The sequence below is a fragment of the Rhinolophus sinicus genome, linkage group LG03 (genome assembly GCF_036562045.2).
Source record: "Rhinolophus sinicus isolate RSC01 linkage group LG03, ASM3656204v1, whole genome shotgun sequence".
Lineage (NCBI taxonomy): Eukaryota > Metazoa > Chordata > Mammalia > Chiroptera > Rhinolophidae > Rhinolophus > Rhinolophus sinicus.
The window spans coordinates 41,710,127-41,736,629 of NC_133753.1; the positions used below are offsets into that span (position 1 = coordinate 41,710,127).

At 35.8% G+C, this 26,503-nt stretch overlaps 1 protein-coding gene across 1 annotated transcript; it reads left to right on the forward strand.

Annotated features, from left to right (window-relative positions):
- The first annotated feature begins 270 nt into the window (after positions 1 to 270).
- Positions 271 to 26,287, forward strand: SAV1 (salvador family WW domain containing protein 1). The gene is made up of 5 exons (XM_019725669.2): positions 271 to 735; positions 2,857 to 3,300; positions 15,573 to 15,843; positions 18,794 to 18,937; positions 24,882 to 26,287. The coding sequence occupies exons 1-5, from the start codon at positions 642 to 644 to the stop codon at positions 25,081 to 25,083; spliced, it is 1,155 nt and encodes a 384-aa protein (XP_019581228.1). The 5' UTR covers positions 271 to 641; the 3' UTR covers positions 25,084 to 26,287.
- Positions 26,288 to 26,503: the final 216 nt, after the last annotated feature.

The window sequence follows — 26,503 nt, forward strand, 5'->3', positions numbered from 1 at the left end:
GACTAGGGCGCTCCACTGCGTGGGCTCACGACGACCTCCCGCGCTCAGTCTGGTCATCTTCGTACTTGTCCTTTCCCATCCTCGGGACCTGCCCCTCACTGAGGTGTGAATCGACCGCTGCTCCTCGGGGCATCTGTGGGACCAGCCCGTTAGCTGAGAGCCAGGCCCGGAGTCCCGCAGCCGGAGCCGCGCCCGGAGCTGGGGTGGGGGAGGGGCGGCGGCGGCGCCTGCGCTGCGTCGAGTTTCCCAGAATTCCCAGCGGCCGCGGGGAAAGTTTACGGGACGTAGGCGGCGGCTGCGGCGGCTGCGGCGGTAGCGGTAGAGGTTACTAGGCGGCCCGAGGCGGACCGTGGCCCTGGCCCGGCGTCCCTGGCCTCTCCTCACGGAGTCCTCCGGCAGCGTTGCGGAGCGAGCAGACTTCCGGGAAGGAACTGACAAGCGACTGAGCGGCGACCGGCGCGCATAGCGCCCCGAACATGCGGCAGTTCCTGCGGGCGACCCCGGGCTGCGGAGAGGCGGCGGCGGCGGCGGTGGTGGGAAGGAGGCGCCGGCGCCGGCGGAGGTGGCGGCGGGGACGGCCGGCGCCCAGCGCGGAGCCCTAGGGAGGCTGCTTGGCGCGGCCTGGAGCCTCGTCGACCAGGATGCTGTCCCGAAAGAAAACCAAAAACGAAGTGTCCAAACCTGCCGAGGTGCAGGGGAAGTACGTGAAGAAGGAGACTTCGCCTCTGCTGCGGAGTAAGTGTCAGGGCGGGTACACCCCATACCTGTCCCGAGCGGCCGCGGCTCCCCGCGCCTTTTCATTCCTACTGGTCTCTGTGAAATACTGTTGTTGTTATTTTAATTTCATTATGTCTGAAGTCGTGTTTGTTCTTTGAAACTGACAGATAGTAAGAAACTTAGATCAGTCCCCCTCCTCCATATGCCCCCCCCAAAAAAAAAAATGACAAATTTCCCTGTTCTCTTAAGGCAGAGCGTTCGTTTTACTGGAAGAAAGAGGCTCTTTGGGGGAAAACACTTAAATTACTGATCCCCTGATGCTATAGGAATAAAAGTAATTAGACTGGGGCACACTTTTTCCTCTTCTAGATACGTCGAGATATGCCTTGTGTTTGCAAACATTGTGGGTGTCACTCGCCGGTGCTTGAAGTTGTGCAAACTCTTGGGTAGAAAGAATTCCTTAGCTCTGCTGCTGGATGCAGAACTCGAGGAGGTGAAAGCTGACCATCTCTATTGTAGCTGCTATCCAGAGCCTTTTCAATCTTAGATCTCAGGGTTGGGGTCGTGTGTGTTTGGTGTTCTCATATATTCATGAGAATTGCTTCAAATAAATAACCCAAAAAGACAAAGTACTCAAAATGATTTCTGTCATATTTTAGGAGAAATTACCAAAAAGTTTGTGTGTGTTTTTTAACTTTAATAGGATGTACTTTGAATTTTTTATTCTTGGTGTGTGTTCAGAACATTTGTGAGGTAAGGAGCTAATATATTGGTGCTCATACTGCATGCTGGCCCTTTGTGTAAAATTTCCTTCTTGGAAGCTTGTGGTAACCTTGTGACTTAAGCATTACCTCATTATAATTGGGAAAGCTGTTCATAGAGTTCCTAGTATTTGCCCAAGATCACACAGAAAGGGGTGGAGAGCATGTTTTTCCATTATAACCAACCACATCATTAGCCTTCCAGATTTATCCTGTATTTGCAGTGCTTTCTAATAGAACAGCAAACTAGATCAGATAGGTACATCAGTAACCTGAAACTTAATTTTTTAAACCTTTTTTTTAACAATTCATTTTTGAGTTACACATTCGTTTTTGAAAAGCTAAGTTTATGATAGCTTGCAGTTTGCTGCAAATGAAGTTTATTAAATATTGCTTGAAATCATAAAATATGTTTGCTATACTTTTAAGCAAATAACTTGATACAGTATTTTGTTTTAGTTTCATTAAGTGTTGACCCTTGTTTATTTGGATATTAATTTCTGTCTAGAGTTTGCTTCTGAAGCTTAATATGAATGCCCTCAAAATTTGACTGTCTCCAAATCTAGTTTTCTTCATGTCTTAGGGTTATTTTGCCTTCTAACCAGGAATGTCTAAGCTATTTAAGTATTCCGAAGTACTATATCCTGAAGAGCCATTGTTCTACTGTTATCTTCTGTTTTGAATTATAATTACTTATTCTTAAAGGAGCCATAGTTTCAGGCTTGGCGGTTTATTTATTTATTTTTTAACAAATTCAACTTTTGTGTGACCATGAATTTTTTTAATTTTTTTATTTTTATAGCTATATTTTTGGCTTTCCATCTTTTGATTACTGTACTAGTGCTATGTCCAGGAGTAGAAAGACCAGGTTAATAATTTTAAAATGTTTTTAAAGAATTCACCTTTATATGTTTGGGAATAGCATATGTTCTGTTTTTATTTTTGAAATTGTGTTTGTTTTGAAGAAGGATTTTTAGGAATTTTGAAAATGACGTTAAATCAATAAAACAAGCTATTAAATTATGCTGGTAACTATCCATTTGTTAGATTGTTTTCTATGTTTATACTTTATTCGCATTTCATTAATATGTATTTCATAGTTAAGCTTATGGATATTTCATGTTATGTCTGGTCATAAGCAGAATACATTTGATTCCACACATTTATAATGAAATTATAAATTTCATTTGAGTGGAAATATGTTAATCAGCCTCAATTTTAAAATATCCAAGTACTACCTGAAATCACAAATTTTAATTGTGTTTTCTTAAGTCCGTTGAAATTTTGCATTTGGGGGTGATAAATGTAAAAGAATGACTTTTAAAAAGTGTATTTGTTACTTATTGAAGTGGTCATTTTGTTCTTTGTTTCATTCTAGATCTCATGCCTTCATTCATCCGGCATGGTCCAACAATTCCAAGACGAACTGATATCTGTCTTCCAGACTCAAGCCCTAATGCCTTTTCAGCTTCTGGAGATGGAATAGTTTCAAGAAACCAGAGTTTCCTTAGGACTCCAATTCAGAGAACACCCCATGAAGTAATGAGAAGAGAAAGCAACAGATTATCTGCACCTTCTTATCTTGCCAGGAGTCTAGCAGATGTCCCTCGGGAAGATGGCTCTTCTCAGTCATTTTTAACAGAAGTTAATTTTGCTGTTGAAAATGGAGACTCTGGTTCCCGATATTATTATTCAGATAATTATTTTGATGGTCAGAGAAGACGCCCACTTGGAGATCGTACACATGAAGACTACAGATATTATGAATACAACCACGATCTCTTCCAAAGAATGCCACAGAATCAGGGGAGGCATCCTTCAGGTAATTTATAATTAGAACTACTACATTAGTTTGGATTTATTAACAGTTAATTTAAGAGATGCTTTTTTCTGGATTTTCTTGGGAATCCAACAGATATTCCTAGAGAAATACTTCTCCATTTTGCCAGTCCTGCCAAGCCAGCTTTCAAATAATTATTAACCTACACTGAGTGAAAGAATTTTGTGTCCACTTATTTTATGAACTCATTTTGTAAAAACTTGGTACTTACCTGCAGGTTATCATGACTGTTAACACAGTGAACCTTGAAAACCTAGATAATTTAATATCTACAGCTGGATTGAATCTAGGTTTAGGTTTTGTAGAATGGGTTAGGGTTTCAGAGAAACTGGACTTAAACCTGGGAAAGGGAAGGCAGAGAGGAAGCATTGTGCGTGGTAGGTGATACCATGGCAACTGCATCATTCTTAGCTAGAACCTGCACTGTTTCTCTTAAAACTGTTCTCATAGTTCAATGATTAGTTCCCAAGTTGGTCAAAAAGCCTTATTGTGAAATGTTTAATTGTGTGTTAAGCATGTCTTTTTATTCTTTTTTTGAATAGACAAAAATAATAGCTATATAATTTTTTAAAATCTGCTTTCTATATTTGCTGACTTGGGGATTCTTGTACAACAAGCAGAAGAGATGAGAGGAATGTACAGTTCTGCTTTAGTCCTAAAGTACTGGAATACACCAAATAAACTGAAGCAAGCTGAAAATTAAACTTTTTCATTTGATTCTTTTTTTTCCTATAAGTTGTAGGCTTTAAATTTTGGTAAGTTAAAAATATAAAATACATGAGACCTTTACTTTTTAGCCCACAAAATTTCAAATAAGGTGACTTAAAAGCAGTTTGGAGCATGAGTATTTTGAGTGTAGAAGACATTTTTAAAATTTATTATGAATTATATATCTAGCATTTTTCCTGACCTTCTTGGTACTCCTCTCTGTTATCTTATTTGGGGGAACAAAACCAATATATGCAAAATAATCACAGAACAGTTTGTATATTTTGTGGTATTCCTAGTATAACTGCAGTAGGGGGTCAGAAGAGAGGTAGAGTAGGTAGAATACTTAGAGAATGATTTGTGGGACTTCAGCTGTGCTTTAAGCTTGGACTTTAGATTAATGGGGGCTGACAAAAGGCATTTTAGGTGGAAAATTGGAAGAGCCCAGTGAAAACAGACATGATGTAAATCCAAGGAACTGTATAGTTCTGCCTGGTTTGAAGAACTAAGCTGTAAGATGGCATGGAGATTTGTGGTCCAACAACAGGCTGTAGTATTTAAACTTGAGTCAAGAAAAAACTATTGCAGATTTACAAAAGACAAGTCATTTTATGAAAGTACCGTTTAGAGATTAGTTTACTAGTTAGGATATGTTCCTAGAGAAGAGTGTAGGTACCAGGTACCAATAGGTATTGGAAAGGAAAGGGCAAATCTATGACGTTTTTGAAGGAAAAATGAGAATTATGGGTTTGAGAGAGTAAATCACTAAAGTTTTGAAAACTGAGAAACAGTGTGAATGGTTGGTAAGAGCAGCTTATTTTGTGAAAGTCGACATGAGTCTCACTGGGACATTGAAGAGGAGAGCTTTTCTAGGGTGAGTGTCTAATTTTTGAAGAACTTTTAGATTAAAAGATTTGATAATTGCCTACTGAAGTGTTTATTTTGGCTATTTCAAATGTCATGTGCTTTTAAACCTAGAAAGAATTTGTTATCTCACCAAAATTGTAAGTTTTCAGAATAAAGCTCTTTTATATATTTTTAGAGTAGTATCTCATTATAGGAAATTTGCAAAATGCAGAAAAGTAAAGTACCCATGATAGCAGAGATTCTTAATATTTTAGTTGTTTCCTTAACTTTTTCCATGACATTTTTTTTTCACATTGTTACTGAAATCTGTAGTTTTTTTATCCCTCATTTTTATTTACTTGAATGAGCTTTTTAATGTAATGTGCTATTAACGAGTAGTTTCAGTGACTCTCCTCTTCCATTTGGTGCATGTTTGGTGGTTAATATTTTGAATGTTAATGAGGACCTGACTTAGGCTGGGAACATTTGGAAAGGGGAGAAGTGGGACACATCTGCATTGATGGGACTTGGCTATTAATGGGGTTTGAGGGATGAGGGAAAGAGAAGTCTTATAGAATTAGCACAGTACTTAGCTATATAGGAGGAACTCCAAAAACACATGGTTGATTAAGTGAATGAATCCAGAGATTTCAAGTTTGGAATTTTAAGAGTTTGGTGGCTGAAGGGTAGCAGGAATAATAGCTTATAACAATCTGGTAATATAAATTATTGTTCTTTGCACTCACCTTTCCTATGTATATTTATATTGCAAACACCACTGATCGTTTATAACACTTTTCTGCCTGAATGTAGTAAGTATGAAGAATTAATAATACCCAGTTAAAATATTGTTTTAAAATTCTGATTCGCGGGTGCGGCCGGTTTGCTCAGTTGGTTAGAGCACGGTGCTCTTAACAAGGTTGCAGGTTCGATCCCCACATGGGCCACTGTGAGCTGCGCCCTCTACAACTAGATTGAAACAGCTACTTGACTTGGAACTGATGGGTCCTGGAAAAATACACTTAAAATAAATAAAAGTTAAAATAAATAAATAAATAAAATTCTGGTTCACAAGATATTGCAAAAATGCTTTAAGAACTAAATTTCTACTGATCCTCTCAAGAGCTATCTAACAGTTTGTGTAAGTCTAATGACTTTAAAACAATTTTCCAATCATGATTTAGAAATAAATAAGTTAATTGGATACTTTTTCAAATTAAAGAATATCATTTTTAAAAAGATTTGCATTTATTATAGTTACACATGCTTGAGAAATTTCACTTAACATTAATTTATGTCAGAGCAATAAGATTTAATGTTTTATTTACCTTTTAGAAAAATACTTCTTTGAAGGAGTCTCTTAGGTGGCAGGGAAGAGTTAATAATCAATTATTAACCAAAAAGAAAAGTCTAAGAACTGTCTTTTCCAGAAGGAGAAAAAATCTGAATATGAGACAATAGCTGGGAACTGCTTGAATTCACCTTGAAAAGACTTGAAACTTACTCTATTTTCAAGATTTGTGCTAGCTAGAACTTGAATGAATTGAAGTAAGTTTGTGGGATGGTAAGAATGTGCTATAGACAGATTTATTTTCACTAACTTTATATTTTGATTGCTGTTACTAATGTAATAAGCATAAAAAGGTATGAAAGGAAACAGTTTTGTAATGAGTTAATGAGAGTAGTAATTCCAATTAGTTATTATTTAGATTTTACGGAAACACCTATCTCAAGGGTTTACTTCATCTTACTGTATTTAGCAGAAGCACAAAAACAAATTGTATATTATCATTAAGGGTTCTGGGGCCTAGCAATTTCTGCATTTAGCTGTGAAATTTGACCTTGAACATTTTGGCCAACATAACAGGCACTTACTGTATGTGCCAAAGGAAGGAATCCTGCTGTTAACAGGAAGTCTTTAGTTAGAATACTAAAGGCAGGTTGAATTCCTTTCTCTTGCTCTTAAATAATTTAGTTTTATACAGTTTTTAGTACAAGCTTTTAAAGACAACTAAAGACATCAGGTTATAAAACTCAAAATGGGGGCAGCCGGTTAGCTCAGTTGGTTAGAGCGCTGTGCTCTTAACAAGGTTGCCGGTTCGATCCCCACATGGACCACTGTGAGCTACGCCCTCCACAACTAGATTGAAACAACTACTTGACTTGGAGCTGATGGGTCCTGGAAAAACACACTTAAAAAATAAATTAAAAAGTTTTGAAAAAACAAAGCTCAAAATGGAAAGTGTCAGGCTTAAAAACACAACAACACTGGAGTTGTGTTTACTCCAGGATATGCATAAATATTTAGTTAACCAGAATCATCTTTTGAGAAGGGTTAATATTCTTTAGGCACACAACTTTATTTGTAATTATTTTGCCGAGGAGGCAATTGGCTTGATTCAATATTTAGATCTGTCAACATCTCGATTATAACAAGGGCTATAAGGTTTAGTATTTATTACTCTGGAGCTTATAGACCTTTATTAGAGTTCCAGATTTTCATTCTTTAGCCACTACAAAATTAGGAAACGAGAATTTTTTAGCTTTGTAAGGTCAGATCTCATAGATACCTGCCTAATTATATGAGATTAAGTTCTTTGGAGGCATATCTAGGAAAGGTTGGTAGAGAGACAAAATACTTTTTCCATGTCTTTGGGAAATCATATATTTAGCTTATGAATGTTTTACTTTATTTTATGTAAATAGAAGGTGTGCAGTTAGTTCCTGCAAATGGAAGTTATTGTAAGGATTATGAATGCTACTGTTCTTTTCTGGGGCTAATTGGAATTACAGAAAACTGATTTTTTTCCTTGTAGCTCAGAAACAAGTTCTCATTTTTCTTGATTGAATTCAAAATTGGTAGCTTGCTTTTTCTTTTATTAGTGGCAATCATATTTTTCTTTGAAGAATTACAGATCTTTTAGTGCTAAGATTACATGGTTAGTAATATTATCACTTGATCTTACACCATATGTGTGGCCTTTGGTAAAGTAACTTAATGGGACCTTGGTTTCCTCATCTGTAAATTGGTAGTGATTCTACTACCTCATAGAGCTCTTTTGAATATGAAATAGCACATATGGAAAGGGCTGGGAACAGAGTAGACACTCATAATTGTTAGTGTTCTTGTCCTTAGTAAGAGTGTTAATATGCTTTTCTGTTTTTCCCAGATTTGGCCTTTGATTAGTGAAGTTCAACTTTCTAGCTGAACTTAAAGTGGAGGTCTGGTGTGTTAAAGCTTGATACAGCTTTTTTTTTTTTTTTAATAGTGTGTGAGACATTTTATTACTGTAATATTTTAAATTTTAGATCAGTGGTTTCCAGTCTTTTGTACAGTACATTCATCTCTCAATAGGTTTTATAAAATCCCAACTAATAGTTTGAAAAAAATTTAGTGTATCTGGCACTTTCTGAAAGTACAGGTAGAGTGTGTCATGAAACTAAAAAACTATTTGTGAAAATTTTTAAAAGGTAAAACCATGATTCCTAGCATGGCGTTGGTAAACCAATGAGTCTATATGGAACTTTGTGTGGACTTCATTGCTCCCTTATCAAATTGTCAAGGTTTTGTTGCTGGAAATGAGATTTTACAGAGAGTTCTTTGTGTTTCCTCTAAATATGAATTTCATGTTTATCATGCGTTACATCTGGTGTTTGGTACCTGATGTTTAAATGTAGAAATATGTGTGTTTCTAGATTTAGGTAAGTTCAGTATATAGAATTTTGGATTTTCTCTACAGATAGATTTGTCACGAACTTTAATATTCTCTAAGCCTGTACAGTTTTTGATTACTAATAGTTTTTGTTGTTAATAATGCTGTATTTAGAAATCTATACATTTCCGGGGACCTCTGTTAGGCTCAGTGTTACGGTTTTTATAAATAACTCTATATGAGTACATTGCATTGACTGTGTGTGTGTGTATTTATTTAAAATTTATTTTAAAATTGCTATCCTTGGTTGTGGCTAGTAGTACAACATTTTTAGTGATGAAAGTATGAGCAAGTATAAAGCCATTGCATGCATACACAATGTGATTTTTAAGTTATTTGCTATGTTTATGTCTTTAGTACATTGGCTTATTTCTTCTCTTTTTAAGTATTTTCTCTTTAAGTACTTCAGTTGCAGTTTGACTGAAGCCAAGCTCAGTTTCACCAAAAGGCTTTGTTCTGTTCTATAGTCACCATCTGTTTTAGAAATGTATCCCTTAGTTCCCAAAGGGTATTGAGCAAGAGTATTTTGTTTTCTTTCTTGCATTTTCTTTTATGCCAGAATACTTTATAGGTGGTGTAGTGTACATTCTGTTGCATCAGTTCCAGAGACACATAATGACAGATTTCTCTTGTGATGTTTAAATTGATCATGGGATTAGATGTCAGCCCCATTCATCCATCATGAAATTCTCCTTCAGCCTTTTACCTGATAATTTGGCAGCCATTAATGATCATTAGCTAGATCCAACATTTCATTAGGTGTTGCAAGTGTTGATACTCTAATTCTATCATTTCTTCTTTATTAGTTGGAATTCTGTATTGAAGAACTTTCCCTTATCAATTGATTGCTGTTCATAGAATACATGCTAGATCTTTCCTTTTATTTACTATTGTTTCAGAATGATGAATTGGTACCCAAGCCACCCTTCAAAGGTAACCAATGAATTTGTATTTTAATATCTTTATGAACTCAGGGATTTAAAAAAAACAAAAAACTCTTAAGCTTTATTTAGATTTCACCAGTTTTTTCATTAATGTCCATTTTCTGTTCTAGGATCCAATCTGGAGTACCACATTGAACTTAGTTGTCATGGCTTCTTAGGGTTCTTTGGTTTATTTCAATTTCATAGTCTTTTCTTGTTTCTCATGACCTTGATAGTTTTGAAGAATATTTGTCATATATTTTATAGACCATTCTTCAAATTGGATTTTGTCTGATTTTTTTTTCCCTCATGATTTGACTGGGCTTATTGGTTTCTGGAAAGAAGGCAGTGAAATGCAGCATCCTCATCATCACATCTACATGACACTAGTGACGTTAACTGCATCACTTGGTTAAGATTTGCCAGGTTTCTGCACTGTAACCAACACTGCATGTTTGTTCTTCCAGTTTTTGTCTTTACCTTTTTATTGTCTTACTATCTCTTCTTTTGGGTTCTTGCTCTTCTTCTTTGTGGTTTTCAGAGAGTTGATTTCTTCATTCTTTATTCTCTTAATTTATGTCAGAATATTTAGTTGCATTTTTTTCTCTGCTTTGGGGCAACATTTTTCTGCACAGTCTCTTTAATAAATTTTGTACTTTTGCTTCTTCAGTTTTTCTTACTAAATTAATGTTATGCTGTTCTTATTACACATTATTGAATAAATTGGGTTTTTCTGTGACAGTTATTTGAAATCGCCTTCTGTGGTTGCTGGAGAGGTAGGAGGTTGTGGAGGGAAAAAGAGAAATTACCAGGGGAGAATTTTGGGCTAGCTAGTTTTTCATGGTGCTCTGTTTTTATTTCTGCTTCTTTCTTTACTGATTTTGTTCTATCTCAGCTGCTTTTGGCAGCTCTTATATGTATATTAGATCTAGGAATTATACCACTCTCCTTTTTTTAATTGAAGTTTTTATTGAAATAGTTGTAGATTCATATGCTGTTGTAAGAAGTAATGCAGAGAGATCCCCATACAGTTTACTTAGTTTCCCTGTTGGTAACGTTGTGCAAAACTATAGGATAATATCACAACTGGCTATTAACATTGATATAGTCCACCCATCATGTTCGGAGTATTTTCCCTGTTTTGCTTGAACTCATTTATGTGTGTGTGTTCAATTTTATATTTTGTCACATGTAAGTTATGTATGCACCATCCATAGTTAAGACATTGAACAGTTCCATCACCACAGGAATCCTTTCTGTTGCTCTCTTATAACCACACCCATCTCCCTTCCCAACCTGGGTAACTACTTATCTTTTCCCCACTTCTAAGATTTTGTCATTTTAAAAATATTATATAAATGGAATCATGTAGCGTTTAACCTTTTGCAAAGATTGGCTTATTTTACCCAACATAATTTCCTGGAGATTCATACAAGTTGTTATATGTATCAGTAGTTCCTCTTTTTCTTTTGTTGAGTAGTATTCCATGGTATGTATGTACCACAATTTGTTTAACCCACGCATTTGTTGAAGGTCTGGGCTGTTTCCAGTCTTGGGCTATTATGAATAAAGTTGCTGTAAACATTTGTGTATAGATTTTTGTGTGAACATGTATTTTCATTTCTCTGGGATAAATGCCTAGGAGTGAAGTTGGCTGGGTTGTATGACAATTGCATGTTTAGTTATATAAGAAACTGCCAAGTTGTGTTCCAGAGTGATTGTTTTTTACTTTCCTAACAGCAATTTATAAGTGATGCAGCTTCTCTGCATCCTCACTACCATTTGGTATTATCACTGTAATTTTAGCCATTATGTTACATGTGTAGTGATAGTCATCGTAGTTTTCATTTGATTTTTCCTGGTAGCTAATGATGTTAAATGTCTTTTTGTATACTTATTTGTCATCTTTATATCCTCTTTGGTGATAATCTCTGTGTCTTTTACCCATTTTCTAATTGGATTGTGTTTTCATTGTTGAGTGTTGAGTGTTCTTTATGTATTTTAGATACTAGCCCTTTGTTGGATATGTGGTTTGCACATATTTTCTCCCAGTCTGTAGCTTGTCTTTTCATCCTCTTCAAATGGACTTTCACAGAATAAAAATTTTTAACTTTGCTAAGATCCAATTCATACATTTTTCCTTTTATGGATTGTGCTTTTAGTATCAAGTCTAAGCACTCTTGGCCAGACCCCAGATCTCAAAGAGTTTCTCCTGGATATCCTTTTAAAACAGTTCTGTAGTTTTATGTTTTATATTTACATGTGCTCCATTTGAGTCAATTCTTCTATAAGGTGTGAAGTTTAGGTCAAGGTTTTGTTTTTTTGTTTTTTTTGCCTATGGATGTCCAGTTGCACCAGCACCATTTGTTGAGAAGGCTATTTACTACATTGAATTACTTTTGCACTTTTTGTCTAAAATCGGTTGTGCATTTAGATTTGTATGAGTCTGTTTCTCGGTTCTCTGCACTGTGTCATTGATCTGTGTATCTTTCCTCCACTAATACCACTGTCTTTCCTCCACTCTCTTCATACTGTAGCTTATTTATTGAACATTTACTATGTGCTCTGTTCTTCAGATACTGTTTTAGAGGTTTGTGAACAAAATGAAGATATCTGTCTTGCGTGCATCTTCCATTCTTGTGGGATAAGAAAGATGATAAGCGCACAACAATTATATAATAAGTTTGAAGGTTAAATGACACCAAAAAAAGAATAGGGTAAGTGAAATCTGGGAAGAGGTATTATAGATGGCAGTACCTAGTCAGAGTAAGCGTCATTGAAATACTTAAGATACTTGAAGAGGGTGAGGGAGTGAGCCAAAGAGATATTTGAAAGAAGAATGTTCTAGGGAGAATGAACAGCTAATGCCTGCCATGTTTGAGAATGGCAAGAAGGCCAATGTAGCTGACACTGAGTGAACTGTAGGGATATAAAAGGAGCAGCTTGGGTCAGAAAGGAATGGATAGCTGATTATCATAGGGCCTCCTAGCAGTTATCTCTTGATAAAGCAACAAGGAAAAACTCAGACTGAGCTCAGCCTGTCAATTAAACTATAGACTTGTAAACTAAATAAATCTTTTTTTTTTTTAGCTAAATAAATCTTGTTTTAAGCTACTGAGTTTTGAAATGATTAGTTAAACACTACTACTGTTCTTGTGTGAGAGTAAAACTACACAGCCAGATTATTTTTTTTCCCCAAATAACATACAGTAAACTTATTTATTTATTTATTTTTTAAGGTACAGAGGTCTGTGAGTTTTAATATATGTGTAGATCCATGTAAGACCAGCACAGTCAGTATATAGGACATTTCCATCACCCCACAAAATTCCCTCATTACTGCCCCCTTGTAGTCAACCCTGACTCCCCACCCCTAGTTCCTGGCAACCACAGTTTTCTGTCCTAGTAATTCCTTGCTTGTGCAGTAATTTCATATTAATGGAATAATACCATTTATATCATAGCCATTTGAGACTGGCTCCTTTCACTCAGCACAGTGTCTTTGAGATTTTTGGTGTTGAATAGATCAATAATTGTTTCCTTTTTTACTCCAGAGTAGATTCCACTGTATGGTTGTACTGCAGTTTATCAGTTCTCTTGAAGGACATGTGGTGTATTTCTACTTTGGAGCAATTAGGAATGCAGCCACTGTAAACAGCCCCACGTAGGTTTTTGTGTAAAGATGAATTTTCATTTCTCTAGGTTAAATATTTGGGAATAGAATTGTTGCGTCATATGTAAAGCATATGTTTAACTTTATAAGACACTGCTGAACTGTTTTCTAGAGTGACTGTAGCATTTTGCATTCCCACCAGCAGTATATGAGAATTCCAGTTTTTCACATCCTCATCAGAATTTGTGTTTTCACAGTTATTTTTTTTTTATTTCTATTTTTTTTTTAGTTTGGCCATTCTCATAGATGTATACTGTCATTTCATTGTGGTTTTAATTTGCATTTTCATGATGGTTAATATGATACTGAGCATTTTTTTATGTGCTCATTTTCTATCTATATACCTTCTTTGGTGAAGTGCCTATTCAAATCTTGCCCATTTAAAAAAAAAAGCCTGAGTTGTTTTCTTAATGTTGAATTTTGAAAGTTCTTTATATACTCTAGATTAAAGTTCTTTGTATGGTATGCGGTTTGCAAATATTTTCTCCCAGTCTATAGCTTGATTTTCTTTCTCTTAATATTGTCTTTCATATAGCAAAAGTTTTTAATTTGGATAAAGTCTTGTTTATCAGTATTTTTCTTATATTGGTTGCACTTTCAGCATCTTGGTTAAGAAGTCTTTTCCTGAGAAAAGGTCACAAAAATTTATCCTACGTTTTCTTTTAAAAGTTGTGTAGTTTTATGTTTTACATTTGATATATGATCCATCTTGAGTTCATTTTTATATAAGGTGGGAGGTATAGATTGTGATTAATTTTTTTACATATAGATGTCCCAATATCATTTGTTCCAATATCATTTGTTGGTAAAACTATCCTTTCTCCATTGAATTGCCTTTTCACCTTGTCAAAAATCAATTGACCATATATGTGTAGGTGTATTTCTGGATTCTCTATTCCACTGATCTGTTTGGCTTTTTGACAATACCACACTGTCTTGATTATTATATCTTTATAGTAAGTCTTAAATTAAGGTAGCATGAGGTTAGAGCTCCATGCTCCTAGTTCCGAAGGCTGCTGGTTCGATTCCCACATGGGCCGGTGGGCTCTCAACCACAAGGTTGCTGTTTCAACTTTCAAGGGATGGTGGGCTCTGCGCCCTGCAACTATGAACACAGCACCTTGAGCTGAGCTGCCTCCCGGATGGCTCAGTTGGTCGGAGTGCGGGCTGTCAACCACAGGGTTGCCAGTTCGATTCCTTGACTCCCGCAAGGGATGGTGGGCAGCGCCCCCTGCAACTAAAATTGAACATGGCACCTTGAGCTGAGCAGCCGCTGAGCTCAGTTGGTTGGAGCGCGTCCTCTCAACCACAAGGTTGCCGGTTCGACTCCCGCAAGGGATGGTGGGCTGTACCCCCTGCAACTAGAAAACGGCAACTGGACCTGGAGCTGAGCTGCGCCCTCCACAACTAAGATTGAAAGGACAACAACTTGACTTGGAAAAGAGGCCTGGAAGTACACACTGTTCCCCAATAAAGTCCTGTTCCCTTTCCCCAATAAAATCTTAAAAAGAAAAAAAAAAAGAGTATGCATTTAAAAAAAAAAAAATTAAGGTAGCATGAGTCTTCCAACTTTATTCCTTTTAAAAGTTGTTTTGGCTCCTCTAGTTCTTTTGCCTTTTCATGTACATTTTAGAGTCAGCTTGTCTATATCTACAGAAACTTCTGCTGGAATTCGATTAGGATTACCTTAAACCTAAAGATCATTTCAGGAAGAATTAACATCTTAACTATTTTGAGTCTTCCAATCTATTAACATGATAGGGCTTCTTTCATTTTTTTCATCAGTGTTTTGTAGTTTTCAGCATACAGATCCTGCACGTAGTATTTTGTTAGGTTTATTTGTAAATGTTTGATTTTTTTTGGAGCTGTTGTGTGTATAATATAAGTACTTAAATGTTTCCAGTTGTTAGTATATAGATATTTAATTGAGTTTTGTATGTTAAATGTATACCCTGCTACCTTGATAAACTTACTAGTTCTGGGGCACAGCCAGATTATTTTTAGAAATTATACATTGGAAATAGTTTATTTTTGCTGTTTTAGCTGAAATGTCAAACTTAAATCTTGAATGAGGTGAAATATTCTTTTCCTTTAGCAGTATATATACTTTAAATAGTTTTGCTAGTAGTTAAATGTTTGTATGGCCTGATGATGGAGGCGTCAACCAAAAACACCTAATTTCAAAGAGGGAGACTACTTCCTCCCTCTTTTTGTAATTAAATAACAGTAATACGGGCTACTTTTACTTACAATGATAAAATCATGAATTTTAACAGAAGAGTATATACTCAAGATAGTTAATTTTATAGCTGTTTCTCAAGTAGCATTTTTTTTTAAATAATTTTTTTTGAATAATTGTTTTGTTTCTTCCCTTTTTCTCTTTCTCCTCAGGTATTGGGAGAGTTGCTGCTACATCTTTGGGAAATTTAACTAACCATGGTTCCGAAGATTTACCCCTTCCTCCTGGCTGGTCTGTGGACTGGACAATGAGAGGGAGAAAATACTATATAGATCACAACACAAATACAACTCATTGGAGCCATCCTCTTGAGCGAGAAGGACTTCCTCCAGGCTGGGAGCGAGTTGAGTCGTCAGAATTTGGAACCTATTACGTAGATCATACAAATAAGAAGGCTCAATATAGGCATCCCTGTGCTCCTAGGTATCGACGTTTTTTGTTAAACAACTTTTTGTTTTGAGATTGTCTAATGTTAGATTTTGAGGTCATATTTCCATCAAAGAAAAAGGCTTTCTGAAGTTTGATATTTGAAAGCTTTATTTTTCAAAGTTTATGATACTTTTCTCTGAACATATATTTAGTAATGAATGACTTCATAATGGGGGGAAAAAAACTTTACGGAACCTCTAAAACAGGGTCAGTATTCTTATGATCAGATTCTACTTTAATATGCCAGAATGTTTTTGTTATAGGTACCCAGAAATTGAAATAAATAAAACATCTGCCTCTTTACATTTAAATTCCTATAAATAATACAGACCTACCTCCTAATATGTCAACGTATACTTTTGAATTGTAACATCTTGCTGTTTTTGTTCACTTTTAGATATTTTATGTTCTGTTTCTTACTGTTGCCAGGCACAGAAATGAAAATAGGAACTGCACAAAATATCCCAGATCTATTTAATAAATGTAGTCAGTGATCCTTTGGGTTATTTTGATTGATGCTGGGCTTCTCAGTAGACCTTGCTTATGGCCAGACTTCTAGCCCTCTGAATACTGTAGCCAATTGTCACATGTAGCTATTGAGCACTTGAAATGTGATTAATTTAAATTGAGAAGCACACACTGGTTTTGAAAGTACATAAAAAGCTAATATTAATTTAGTAATGAAGTTGCAAGTATTTCCAATTAACTACATTTGAGCTTTCAAGAACTGAACCGTAAGATTATAAATGGGTAGAATACCATCAGCATGTAAATTGATATTGTTTAGTATCATCTAGCATAGCACAGATATTTGATTATAGCAGACATTTGCGTTTTTAGGATCATTAAACTTATGAAAATACATTTTAATATTACCTAGGAAACAAAGTTTTATCATTATGTTTTAATCATTTTACATATTTGGATTTATTCAACTTTGAAAAGCAATTTTTTCCAGTGATTCCATTTAGTGGCACTTAGTGTTTATTGAACAACTGTGAGGTTGTCATCCCTGCAAAAGAATGAAACCAACTGCTCTGCCTGTGTTGGGCTCTGGTCCCTTCACCTATTGTGTGCCATCTCAGGCATGCTGATGCCTCCCCTGGGCTCCATTTTCACGCCTGTGACATGGGGATAACTCAGAGCCCCCCACCCCACCCGACCATGATCTGCACCCAAGGGCAAGGATGAGTCCAGTTGTCTGCTCTGTCCCCAGCACCCAACACAGAGATGGGCACATAGTGGGAGTGGAGCAGATGGTGAATGACTGAATGATGGGGAAAAAAATGTGGTTGCAGTTTCACCAGGTGGCAGAGGACTTTTAGTCCCGACAGCCAGATTTGAGAGTATGTTCAGCTTGCTTTTCTGTTCATCATCATTAACCTTACGTTATCACAGAATTTTTATAGTTTTCAAAGCATTTTCATAATTAATTAATTTGCTTTTCTCAGCAACTCGGTAGACATTAAAGAGGAGAGAATAAACACCTTAAGCTCACATAGGTAGGTAGGTAGTATTAATAGCTATTTGTCTATATAGTGCTAATGCTCATACAGAACACTTGACTTATATTAGCTCATTGAATCCTGAGGACATTCATCTTTGGTATGAATTTATTCCATTTTACAAATAAAGAGACTAAGGCTTAGAGAAGTGAAGCAGTTTTGCCGATATTCATACTATTTCTAAGTAGCCAAACTGAGCATACCCCCTCACCCCCACCCCCACCCCAGGCATATCTGACGTCAAAACCTGTTTTTCCCCACCCTCCAGTTGTACTATCAAGGAATATTTCTCTTTGTACCTACTTATAAAAGAAGAAGATAAAATTCAGTGCCATTTGCACACTGATTTTTAAATTGTTAACCACAATCTTTACACTTACTTAAAATCCCAGTTTAGTATTGCAATGTCCTTTCCTGATAGACTAAGAAATTTTTTTTTTTTAACTTTCATTTAAACGTGTTTTTCCAGGACCCATCAGCTCCAAGTCAAGTAGTTGTTTCAATCTAGTGGAGGGCGCAGCTCACAGTGGCCCATGCGGGGCTCGAACTGGGAACCGTGGTGTTACGAGCATCGCGCTCTAACCAACTGAGCTAACCAGCCGCCCCCTAAACACATAAATTTTAATGTTGGGAGGCAGGCCCTTCCACTTTGTCTCTAAGACTGGAATAAACCGTTTTGGCCTCCCAGAATTCGATCTTTATCTTTCAGGAGGTTCGGTGCTCTCCTTACCTTTTTCCCATGTTAACAGCCCCCTCCCCGCTTTGCTATTCTCTCCCTTGCCCCAGCACATACAGGCCATTAGAATTACTTAAAAGCATGGTCTTTTTTTTAAAAGTCTGATTTAAAATAGATTCTAATCAGCTCTAACTCCCATACGCCCTCTTAAGGTGATAAAAGCAAAAAGGAAATATTACAGTTAATGTGGACATTTCATGCACAATCACTCCTACTGCACTATATGTTCCAAACTCTCTTTTCAACCTAATGGAGGAAGAAAATATCCATTGTTATTTTGAGAGAAATTCAACCTTTCCAACATAAATTTACAGCTAATTACTTGTAATTATTGGAATTTATGGTTCTAGTTTTAAGCCTCTGTATAAAGGTTACAACTTAGCTCCAAGTTTTTTATAGTCTCCTTTGAAGTCATCCTTGAAAAGAATAAATACCAGCCAGAAGAAATTTCTTAAAAATATGTAAAGATTTAACTTAGGTTTATATCCATCACTAGTGCCCTACTAGTTTCCAAGAGAAGTTGGGTTTTAATTCCCCTATAGTATGATTTTTAAAAAGCTAGTCCTTTACGTTTTTTTAGGTGGTAGAAGGAACTCAGTTTGGGCAAGAGGCTCATTGAGAAATGCTTAAGTATTATTCTTTCTGGTTTCTTGTTTAGATTTAGGGCCTTTATCCTAATGAATGTCTATTCTTTTTTTCATAGCGTACCTCGGTATGATCAACCTCCTCCTGTCACATACCAGCCACAGCAAACTGAAAGAAATCAGTCCCTTCTGGTACCTGCAAATCCGTATCACACTGCAGAAATTCCTGACTGGCTTCAGGTTTATGCTCGAGCTCCTGTGAAGTAAGTGAATTTATAGCACAAATTTTTGTTGAGGGATGAGTGGAGCACTGAATGGAATTGGGGCTGCTTAACCCACCCAGCACCATTTTGTTTTTCTCTTAATAACGTTGGGCTTCTAAATAATACTGTATTTGAAGAAAGGATATCACAGTTTATAAAGTTTGAAAATCATTAATTAGAAATATGTTCTGCAAACTTTTATTAAATCTTTACTTTGTGTGCAGACGTACTTACTATATTATGGGTACAATAAGAGGCTTATATTCTCAAAGGGGGAGACTGAGTTGTAAATAAGTGATTCGATACCTTGTGATAAACATAAGGACCCAGGTGAGACCTAGGTACATGCATGAAAGAAAGCAGGACACGGGGTTGAGGAAGTTGTACGGGTTGTGGCTGCAGGTTCTGGGATAAGATCTAGGTACACTGATGCTTTTCAGCTGTTGTAACCCTGGGCAGGGTGTCTAACTTTGTTTTGTCTTCTGTAAATTGGGGATGGTAATAGTATCTACTCTTAATATATTAAGACTTCACTAAAATAATGCATCTAAAGTATTTATCACAGTGCTTTGCACATTGAAAGAGCTTGGTACATGATTTGTGTTATTATTGGGGGTAGGAGTGTAAAATAGTGGTTAAGATCGCTCAGGAAGGAAGCGGAGTGTGATTTCTGGCTCCATCACCGACTTACTGAATGACATTGTGCAATTACCGAACTTAGATCTAAGTGTTTTTCCTCTACTGAAACATGGGGGGTAATAATCCTACCTATCTTTCTTGGTGTGATGAGGCTTAAAAGTGATCGCGCATTTTAAAGCACACGGCACAGTGGCTGCCGTGCATAAGCCCTTAGGAATGGTTTCTTATAATGAGCGGAGCAAGGAAAGCTGCACTGAAGAGGAAATACATGTGTTAGTTTTTAAAGATGGCTGTGAGTTTGCCAGCCTCGTGAGCTGAGGATATTTATTGGGTGCCATCATAGGCACAGTATCCAAACATGATAACATGATTGGAGTGTTATCATGACTAAATGAAATCTTTGCCTCGAAGAACTTCTCTCTTCTGGGCAAACAGAAGTAGGTAGTCAGATCAATAACCCAACATGATAAAGATTGGCAGCAATGATACATTTGTATATAAAAATGCTGATTTCAGAAAAGGGGGTGTTTGAAAGTAAATAGTTACTTTTTGATTCTCCAGTGCTTACTGTGCAAAACTTTGAGGTATGTTATCTCATAATCGGCCCCAAACCCATTTTATAGGTGAACAGAAGGAGGCTTTCTCTTTGCTGAGATCTCACAGCTATTAAGTGGTAGATTTCGAAACTTTATCTAGCTTCACAGATTTTGCTCTTAACTTTTGTCATTGATAATTTCTTATTTTAATAATAATTATCATTTACTTAGCAGCTGTTAAATTCCTGGTACTTGTTAGGCATTTTACCTGTAATAATTATTTCATATACTTTTAACAACTATATAAGGTAAGATTCAGTTACTGGTATGTAGCCTTACTCTTTATTTCCCTTTTGTATTTCAGAAACCAAAATTATCAGTATAAAATAGCCCAAAGAAAAGTTTTAGAGTGTTTAAGATGATTGGACAATGAACTTGGAATAAGATAATTAAATCTTTGATATTCAAATAAAAGGAATGTAAAAGCTTTCATATATACTTTTTTGAAATAGTAACTCTTTTCTGTAATTATAAAGGATGATCATTGAAATAAAATGTCCAGGGGGTTAAGTTAACTCTGATCTAAATTTTTACCATATTATTATGTGTTTACTAGCCGCATGCATGCGTGTGTGTGTGTGTGTGTGTGTCTGTGTATAGGCCTTTAGCCTAGGTATTTTAAAAATTATTTGTTTCTTGCTTAGAGCCATTTGTTTTTATTAGCTTCTTTTCACGTTTAATTTGAATAGTTGGTGCGTTACCTAAAGTATACATCTCATTATATTTGACTGTGATTCTGCTCATTTAGGCCAGTTTCGTATTCTAATAATTATTGGTCGTTTACTATGAATTATTAATTTTTGGCCAACATGAACACTCCCACCATTCTTCTCAGTCTGTAAATTCACAGCTGTTGATCTGTGGCTGATGCAGAGACAAGATGATCCTTGAGGACTGTAGTCTAAAAGTGTCAGTTATTTTTTTTCCCCAAAGTCCAATTTAATGTAATTTTCAAGAACTTTTCATTATAGATACCATTCTGCAAAGTATAAACAGTGCTTGGGTCACGTTTGGTTTTAGTTTAACTTGAAATGAGGTACACATATATCCATAGAAGTTTATCATGGTTTGGTGTCTTGGCTAACCTACAGAAGCTTCTTTATCTGATAATATCCGTGTATTACAGGAATGGGATAAGGAATGTGATAGCAGATGGACTTTTCTTCCCTTTTCCCCCTCCTCTTTCACTCGATACCACTTGACCCACTGCTCTGTATACTCTTGTATGCTGACCCTAAGTCAACTATAATATGTGTTTGTATATGTATTTTCCTTAAGTCTGGAAGAGTATGTGCCCCACTGTTAACCTTTGTTATTTTGGGGAGTTGATGAGATTGAGAAGGATTATTCTCTCTGTTTTATGTTATTTCTACTCTAGTCATTGTTAGAAAAAAATAACATAAAGATCTTTGTTAGAGAAAAATGATCGTATTAGGTTGATGCAAAAGTAATTGCAGTTTTTGCTGTTATTTTTAACCTTTTAAACTGCAATTACTTTTGCATCAACCTAATACTTCAATGGAATTGCTTGCTGCTTATGAAAAGAAAGACTCCCAAAGATTATGGCCCGTTTCATATCTGGTTTTATGAGCTAGCTATAAAACTTTAGGAAACTAGAGACTGTTTTGTTGTTTTGTTTTATTTCAAATAGATCAGAATTCGCACAGAATGGGCCAGACTAGAAAACAAGGGAGCAAGTACTTCTTTACTGCTTAAAAACTTAAGAGGTCTGGAAACCTGTTGCTTTTTAGTTGCTCCTAAATTTTTATCCCTGAAGAGTATGGAAATGGTTAATATTATTCTAGCAACAAAGGATGAGCTGTTATCTGTGAATTAGATAATGGAGAATCAATTACTTATCAAAAAGAGGTTTTAGCCAAAATTTAGCCTGTTTCTTCAAGTTGGTTAGCAATTGACAATCTTCCAAATTCCTGAAATTTTATTCTATGTCTAGCAGTAACTTACCAAAATAATGTTTGCACATAATTCCAGAACTTGACTTAGAAACAGATTATGTTCTAAATTATTTATTAATTTTGTAAAGTTAATGTTTCTAAGTCTTCTCACAAAAGTCTATAATGCATCATATAAATGTATTCCAGTCGAACTATAGGGTAAAATTGTAAGATTTAATTTTTAACAGGAAAAAGACTGTCAGGAACATATTTACTTTCTAATATTCCTCACACATACCCCAAAGCCAGTCACCAACGGCACTGTGGCATGGACTTTATTCCTATGGCTTGGTGATCTTGCAGTGTCACCACTGACCCAGCTCTGAGTGTGGGTTGAAAGAAAGAGCAGGTACACTGTTACCAGGGGCAGATGCGAGGGACTTAGGCTGCAGTATGATACCTGGAGGTGGGAAAAGCAGCACTGGGCTGCTAACGTCAGCATCCACTGGAGTGTGAACGTGTGTTTTTTGGTAGCATTACAGCAATTGCTGTTGGCATATATGGATTATTGTAAGTAATGTGTGACTAGAATACTGCCCTAGGAAAAACAGCAAAAGAGATGCTATAAGCATAGGCCACTGGAATGGTTTACAGCGAGTTTCTGAAGGATTTACTTGTGTATTTAGAGTATAACTGGCTAAAAGTTAAGCTTAGGGAAGCAGATTATTTGGCTAGTTAAGAAGGAAACAATGGAAATTACATACTTTTCGTTAAAGAAAAAGCACAGGCATATTTGGATGTATTACAGGCAGAAGGGAAATAACTATATAGAAGCACCAGGGGCAAGAATTTGGAAAGGAAATTGGCACATTGCATAATTTTCTCATTTATGCTTTTCCTTAGAGTGCATTTTCTTCTTCCCCAAGGATTTTTCTCTATTCTGATTTTGTTGCTTCTTTCATAATCCTATTCTCGATGCTAAATGCTGCGATTGGGAAGTCAGAAAATTATCTGAAGCTTTTTCTCTTTTCCCTTTTTTAAGAAACTTGAATGCTTATATGGAATATTTATGTCTTAAAAACCAAGTATATTTACCCATTTATTCTTCTCTTTTTCCTTGCTAGAACGTACACAAATGATAAATGAGCTTTAATGTTCTTATAGTTCACCGCCTGGCATAAATTTAAGCGTCTAGAATCAGTAGACATTGCTGAAATGCCCGAAGCTATGGAATTCAGACTCTGGAAGATTAAGATTTTGTTTGTTTGTTAAGAATTATGGATTTGTTTCAGATAAGTAAAATTTTAAGCTACATGAATGGCAGAGGTTCTAGAAAACACCTTACAACTGTTCATGGAGGCTCATTGAGTATTTCTTACGGTATTTCCCCAATTTATGTTGGCAAGTAATTGGAGTTTCCCAATGAAGAGAGTGTAGCTTTCTACCAAGTGTATCTATTAGTAAATTTGCAGCACTCATTAAGTCATTAAATGAGTAAAATTGGGATCCAACAAAATATATTTACCTTGTGGTTTTGCATATTGTGCTCTTGGAATTTGTGGTGCATACACCCAAGTTATACAGAAATGGATGTCAGTGTAACAAGGAAAGTATGTGGCTCATACTAGCTACGCAGTTATTTGTTTATTGTTTTTGTTTTTTAAAAAGCCTTTTAAAATTTATATTAGGTGATCTTTTTGGAATAAGATGATAAATGAATTACCAAAGGACCATTGGGTAGGAGATACTATAAACAGTCATTAAAAATAAATTTACTAGAATTTATAATCAAAGCTCATTATTATGTCTGCTCGGCAATATGAGTTGAGAAGTAAAGCTTCAATAGCATATCGGTATATGCCCTGCTTTAGTTCAAATTCTTTGTTTAGTCTTAGTAGGTATTAACATTTAAAACTATTATATTAATCAAGTATCTTGGTCCACAGTTCTCTGCCTCTCTGATCTTTTCGTTACAATTTGACAAGAGATCTATAGCCTCTTTGGGTTTCAGTATTTTCATCTGTAAAATGAGAAATTGGATTGGAGTGCTGTCTTCAGGCATCTTTCAATTCAAAGTGTAAATTACTGCTTCAGTAGTTTGTGTCACTTTCATCTCAGTATGTGATCAACCTACCATTGCAGGCCTTCTGAGATACATACATAATATTACATGAGTCCTTCCCGCATTGTGGAGTCTTCTACAGTCTCCTTATTTTCTCATTTTCAGAACAGCTTGATCTTTCCTTTCTGCTTGAGTTTTTCTGTTTGGGTGTTTTTTGTTTTTTTAAATACTGTATACTCAACATCAGGAAGACGCAACCCATGAATGGTGGTTCCTCTTCATTCCTCTTTCTGTTTAGTTCCTTGTTTGGTGTAGTTAACAGCATTCCTCAAAAAGCTCTATCAACACTAATGACACACATGCCTTTGCCCATTTTTATGTATTGTTTGTGGGTGCAACGTGGTCTAAAGTGTCCTTAAGTTCCTGAAAATTAACTTTGGATGTACTTATGAATAGCATAAGTGTTCTTCAGAAATTATAGAACTACAGTGGTTTGAAATCTGTGTTTATCATTGCCTAATGTTAATACTAGAATAATTGATAAAGATGAAATGAAATAATGTTAGCAGCTTTCTCTTCTCCTTAAATAGTGTATTTAAACAGCAGTTAATAACTCAGTTATTTTTAATTATAGCTTATGGTTTGTTTGGTTTTAATAGAGTTGCAATTTATAAAAAATAGACTGGTTTATTGCCCTAACTACATATTTATGTATGTGTTCTGAACATATGTATGATTGTGTTTTAAAACAGATATGACCACATTCTGAAGTGGGAACTCTTCCAGCTAGCTGACCTGGATACATACCAGGGAATGTTAACATTGCTTTTCATGAAAGAAATGGAACAGATTGTCAAAATGTATGAAGCTTACAGACAGGCTCTCCTGACAGAGTTGGAAAACCGCAAACAGAGGCAGCAGTGGTATGCCCAGCAACATGGCAAGAATTTTTAAGTTAATTTTTTTTAAATACAATTTAAGTTTTATAAGGGCTTTAAAATATTTTCACAGATGAAAAAAACTGCAAACAAGTACTTTTGTTAATAAAGGCAGCTTACTCTTTGGAAATAATAATATTCTAATTTTACATGTATTTTGTTATTAAAAATACTCTTTTTATTGAGAAAAAAAAAAGATTATCATTTTAAGAGCCAACATGGCAAACACTTCTAAATCTGCATGTTAGGAAACTGCTTTGAATAGTCTCAATGGAGACAAATGCAGCAAGAAATCTCATAACTAGATAATAAATAGGAAATGATCACTTGGTAAACACTTACTGTAGCAGTACCTTTCTTTACAAAACAGAGTGAGAGATAACCTATGCAGTATTTTAAAAAAGATGTTTACTGCTTTAGTGTGGAACATTGTCTGGAATCAGATAATTTAAATATTGTTGTGTACTGTTCAAAACATAAAATGGGATTTGGGCCCTTTATTGGGATAAATTTTTATATATAATTTATGGGGTTTCCCTCCCCCCAAAATATAAAGAACCCCTTAAAAATGTGTTAAAGTATTTTTTGGTATGAAAGGGTGAAGGGCCTGTAATCTTTCAGGAATAAATTGAGGCATAAGGTTTTAGCCTGTGTGGGAAAGGTGTGCACAGCACTCAAAGTTGCTAACGTCACTTCCTCACTTTCGGCCAGTGTTCTCACTGTGTTTAGGAGCATGACTCTGATAAGACAGGGGAGGGTTCCCAATAGCATAGCATGCTGCCGTCCTAACAGACTGCCACAAATGACAATCAGGGATTCAGTAAGAAATCTTGGGTCAATAAATTGATTTTACATATCTTTTCTAAGAGTTTGTGACAGAACTTTAAAACCCAGTATTTCCTTCCAAATTATTTTTCCTTTTGGTTTAAGTAGTTAAGACATTGTTCATAATTAGCAAAGTACATTTGATTGCAGACACATTTATGGCACTTCTGGCCTATAAAACTCTAGAATTCCGTGAATTTCAACATTAGTTGAAGTAGCCTTTCAGTTATATTTACATGTGTTGTAAATATGTAAATATATTTTTACTTTAGGTAATCTTCCAAAATACAAAGCACTCCCAGTTGTAACAGTGAGTTTGACTTGTTGATAAAATGTAGAAAATGTTAAATGTTTGATTTTATACAAGCTTATTAAATATATTTTTGTGGAAACTACATGTGTCTTGTTTGAGTTCATGTTTTATACTTAGTGCTATCCAAACTGGTTTTTTCCATTCAGAAGACCCATAGGCAACGGAAGCAGTATAATGAAAGGGGTATTGAAAAGTGAAATTAAGCGAGTGGAATTTTATCAGGAAAAAGTTATTTTGCCGGGCATGTGATCAAACTTTTCGAAGATTTAAGCTTACACATCTTATGAACTCTCATACA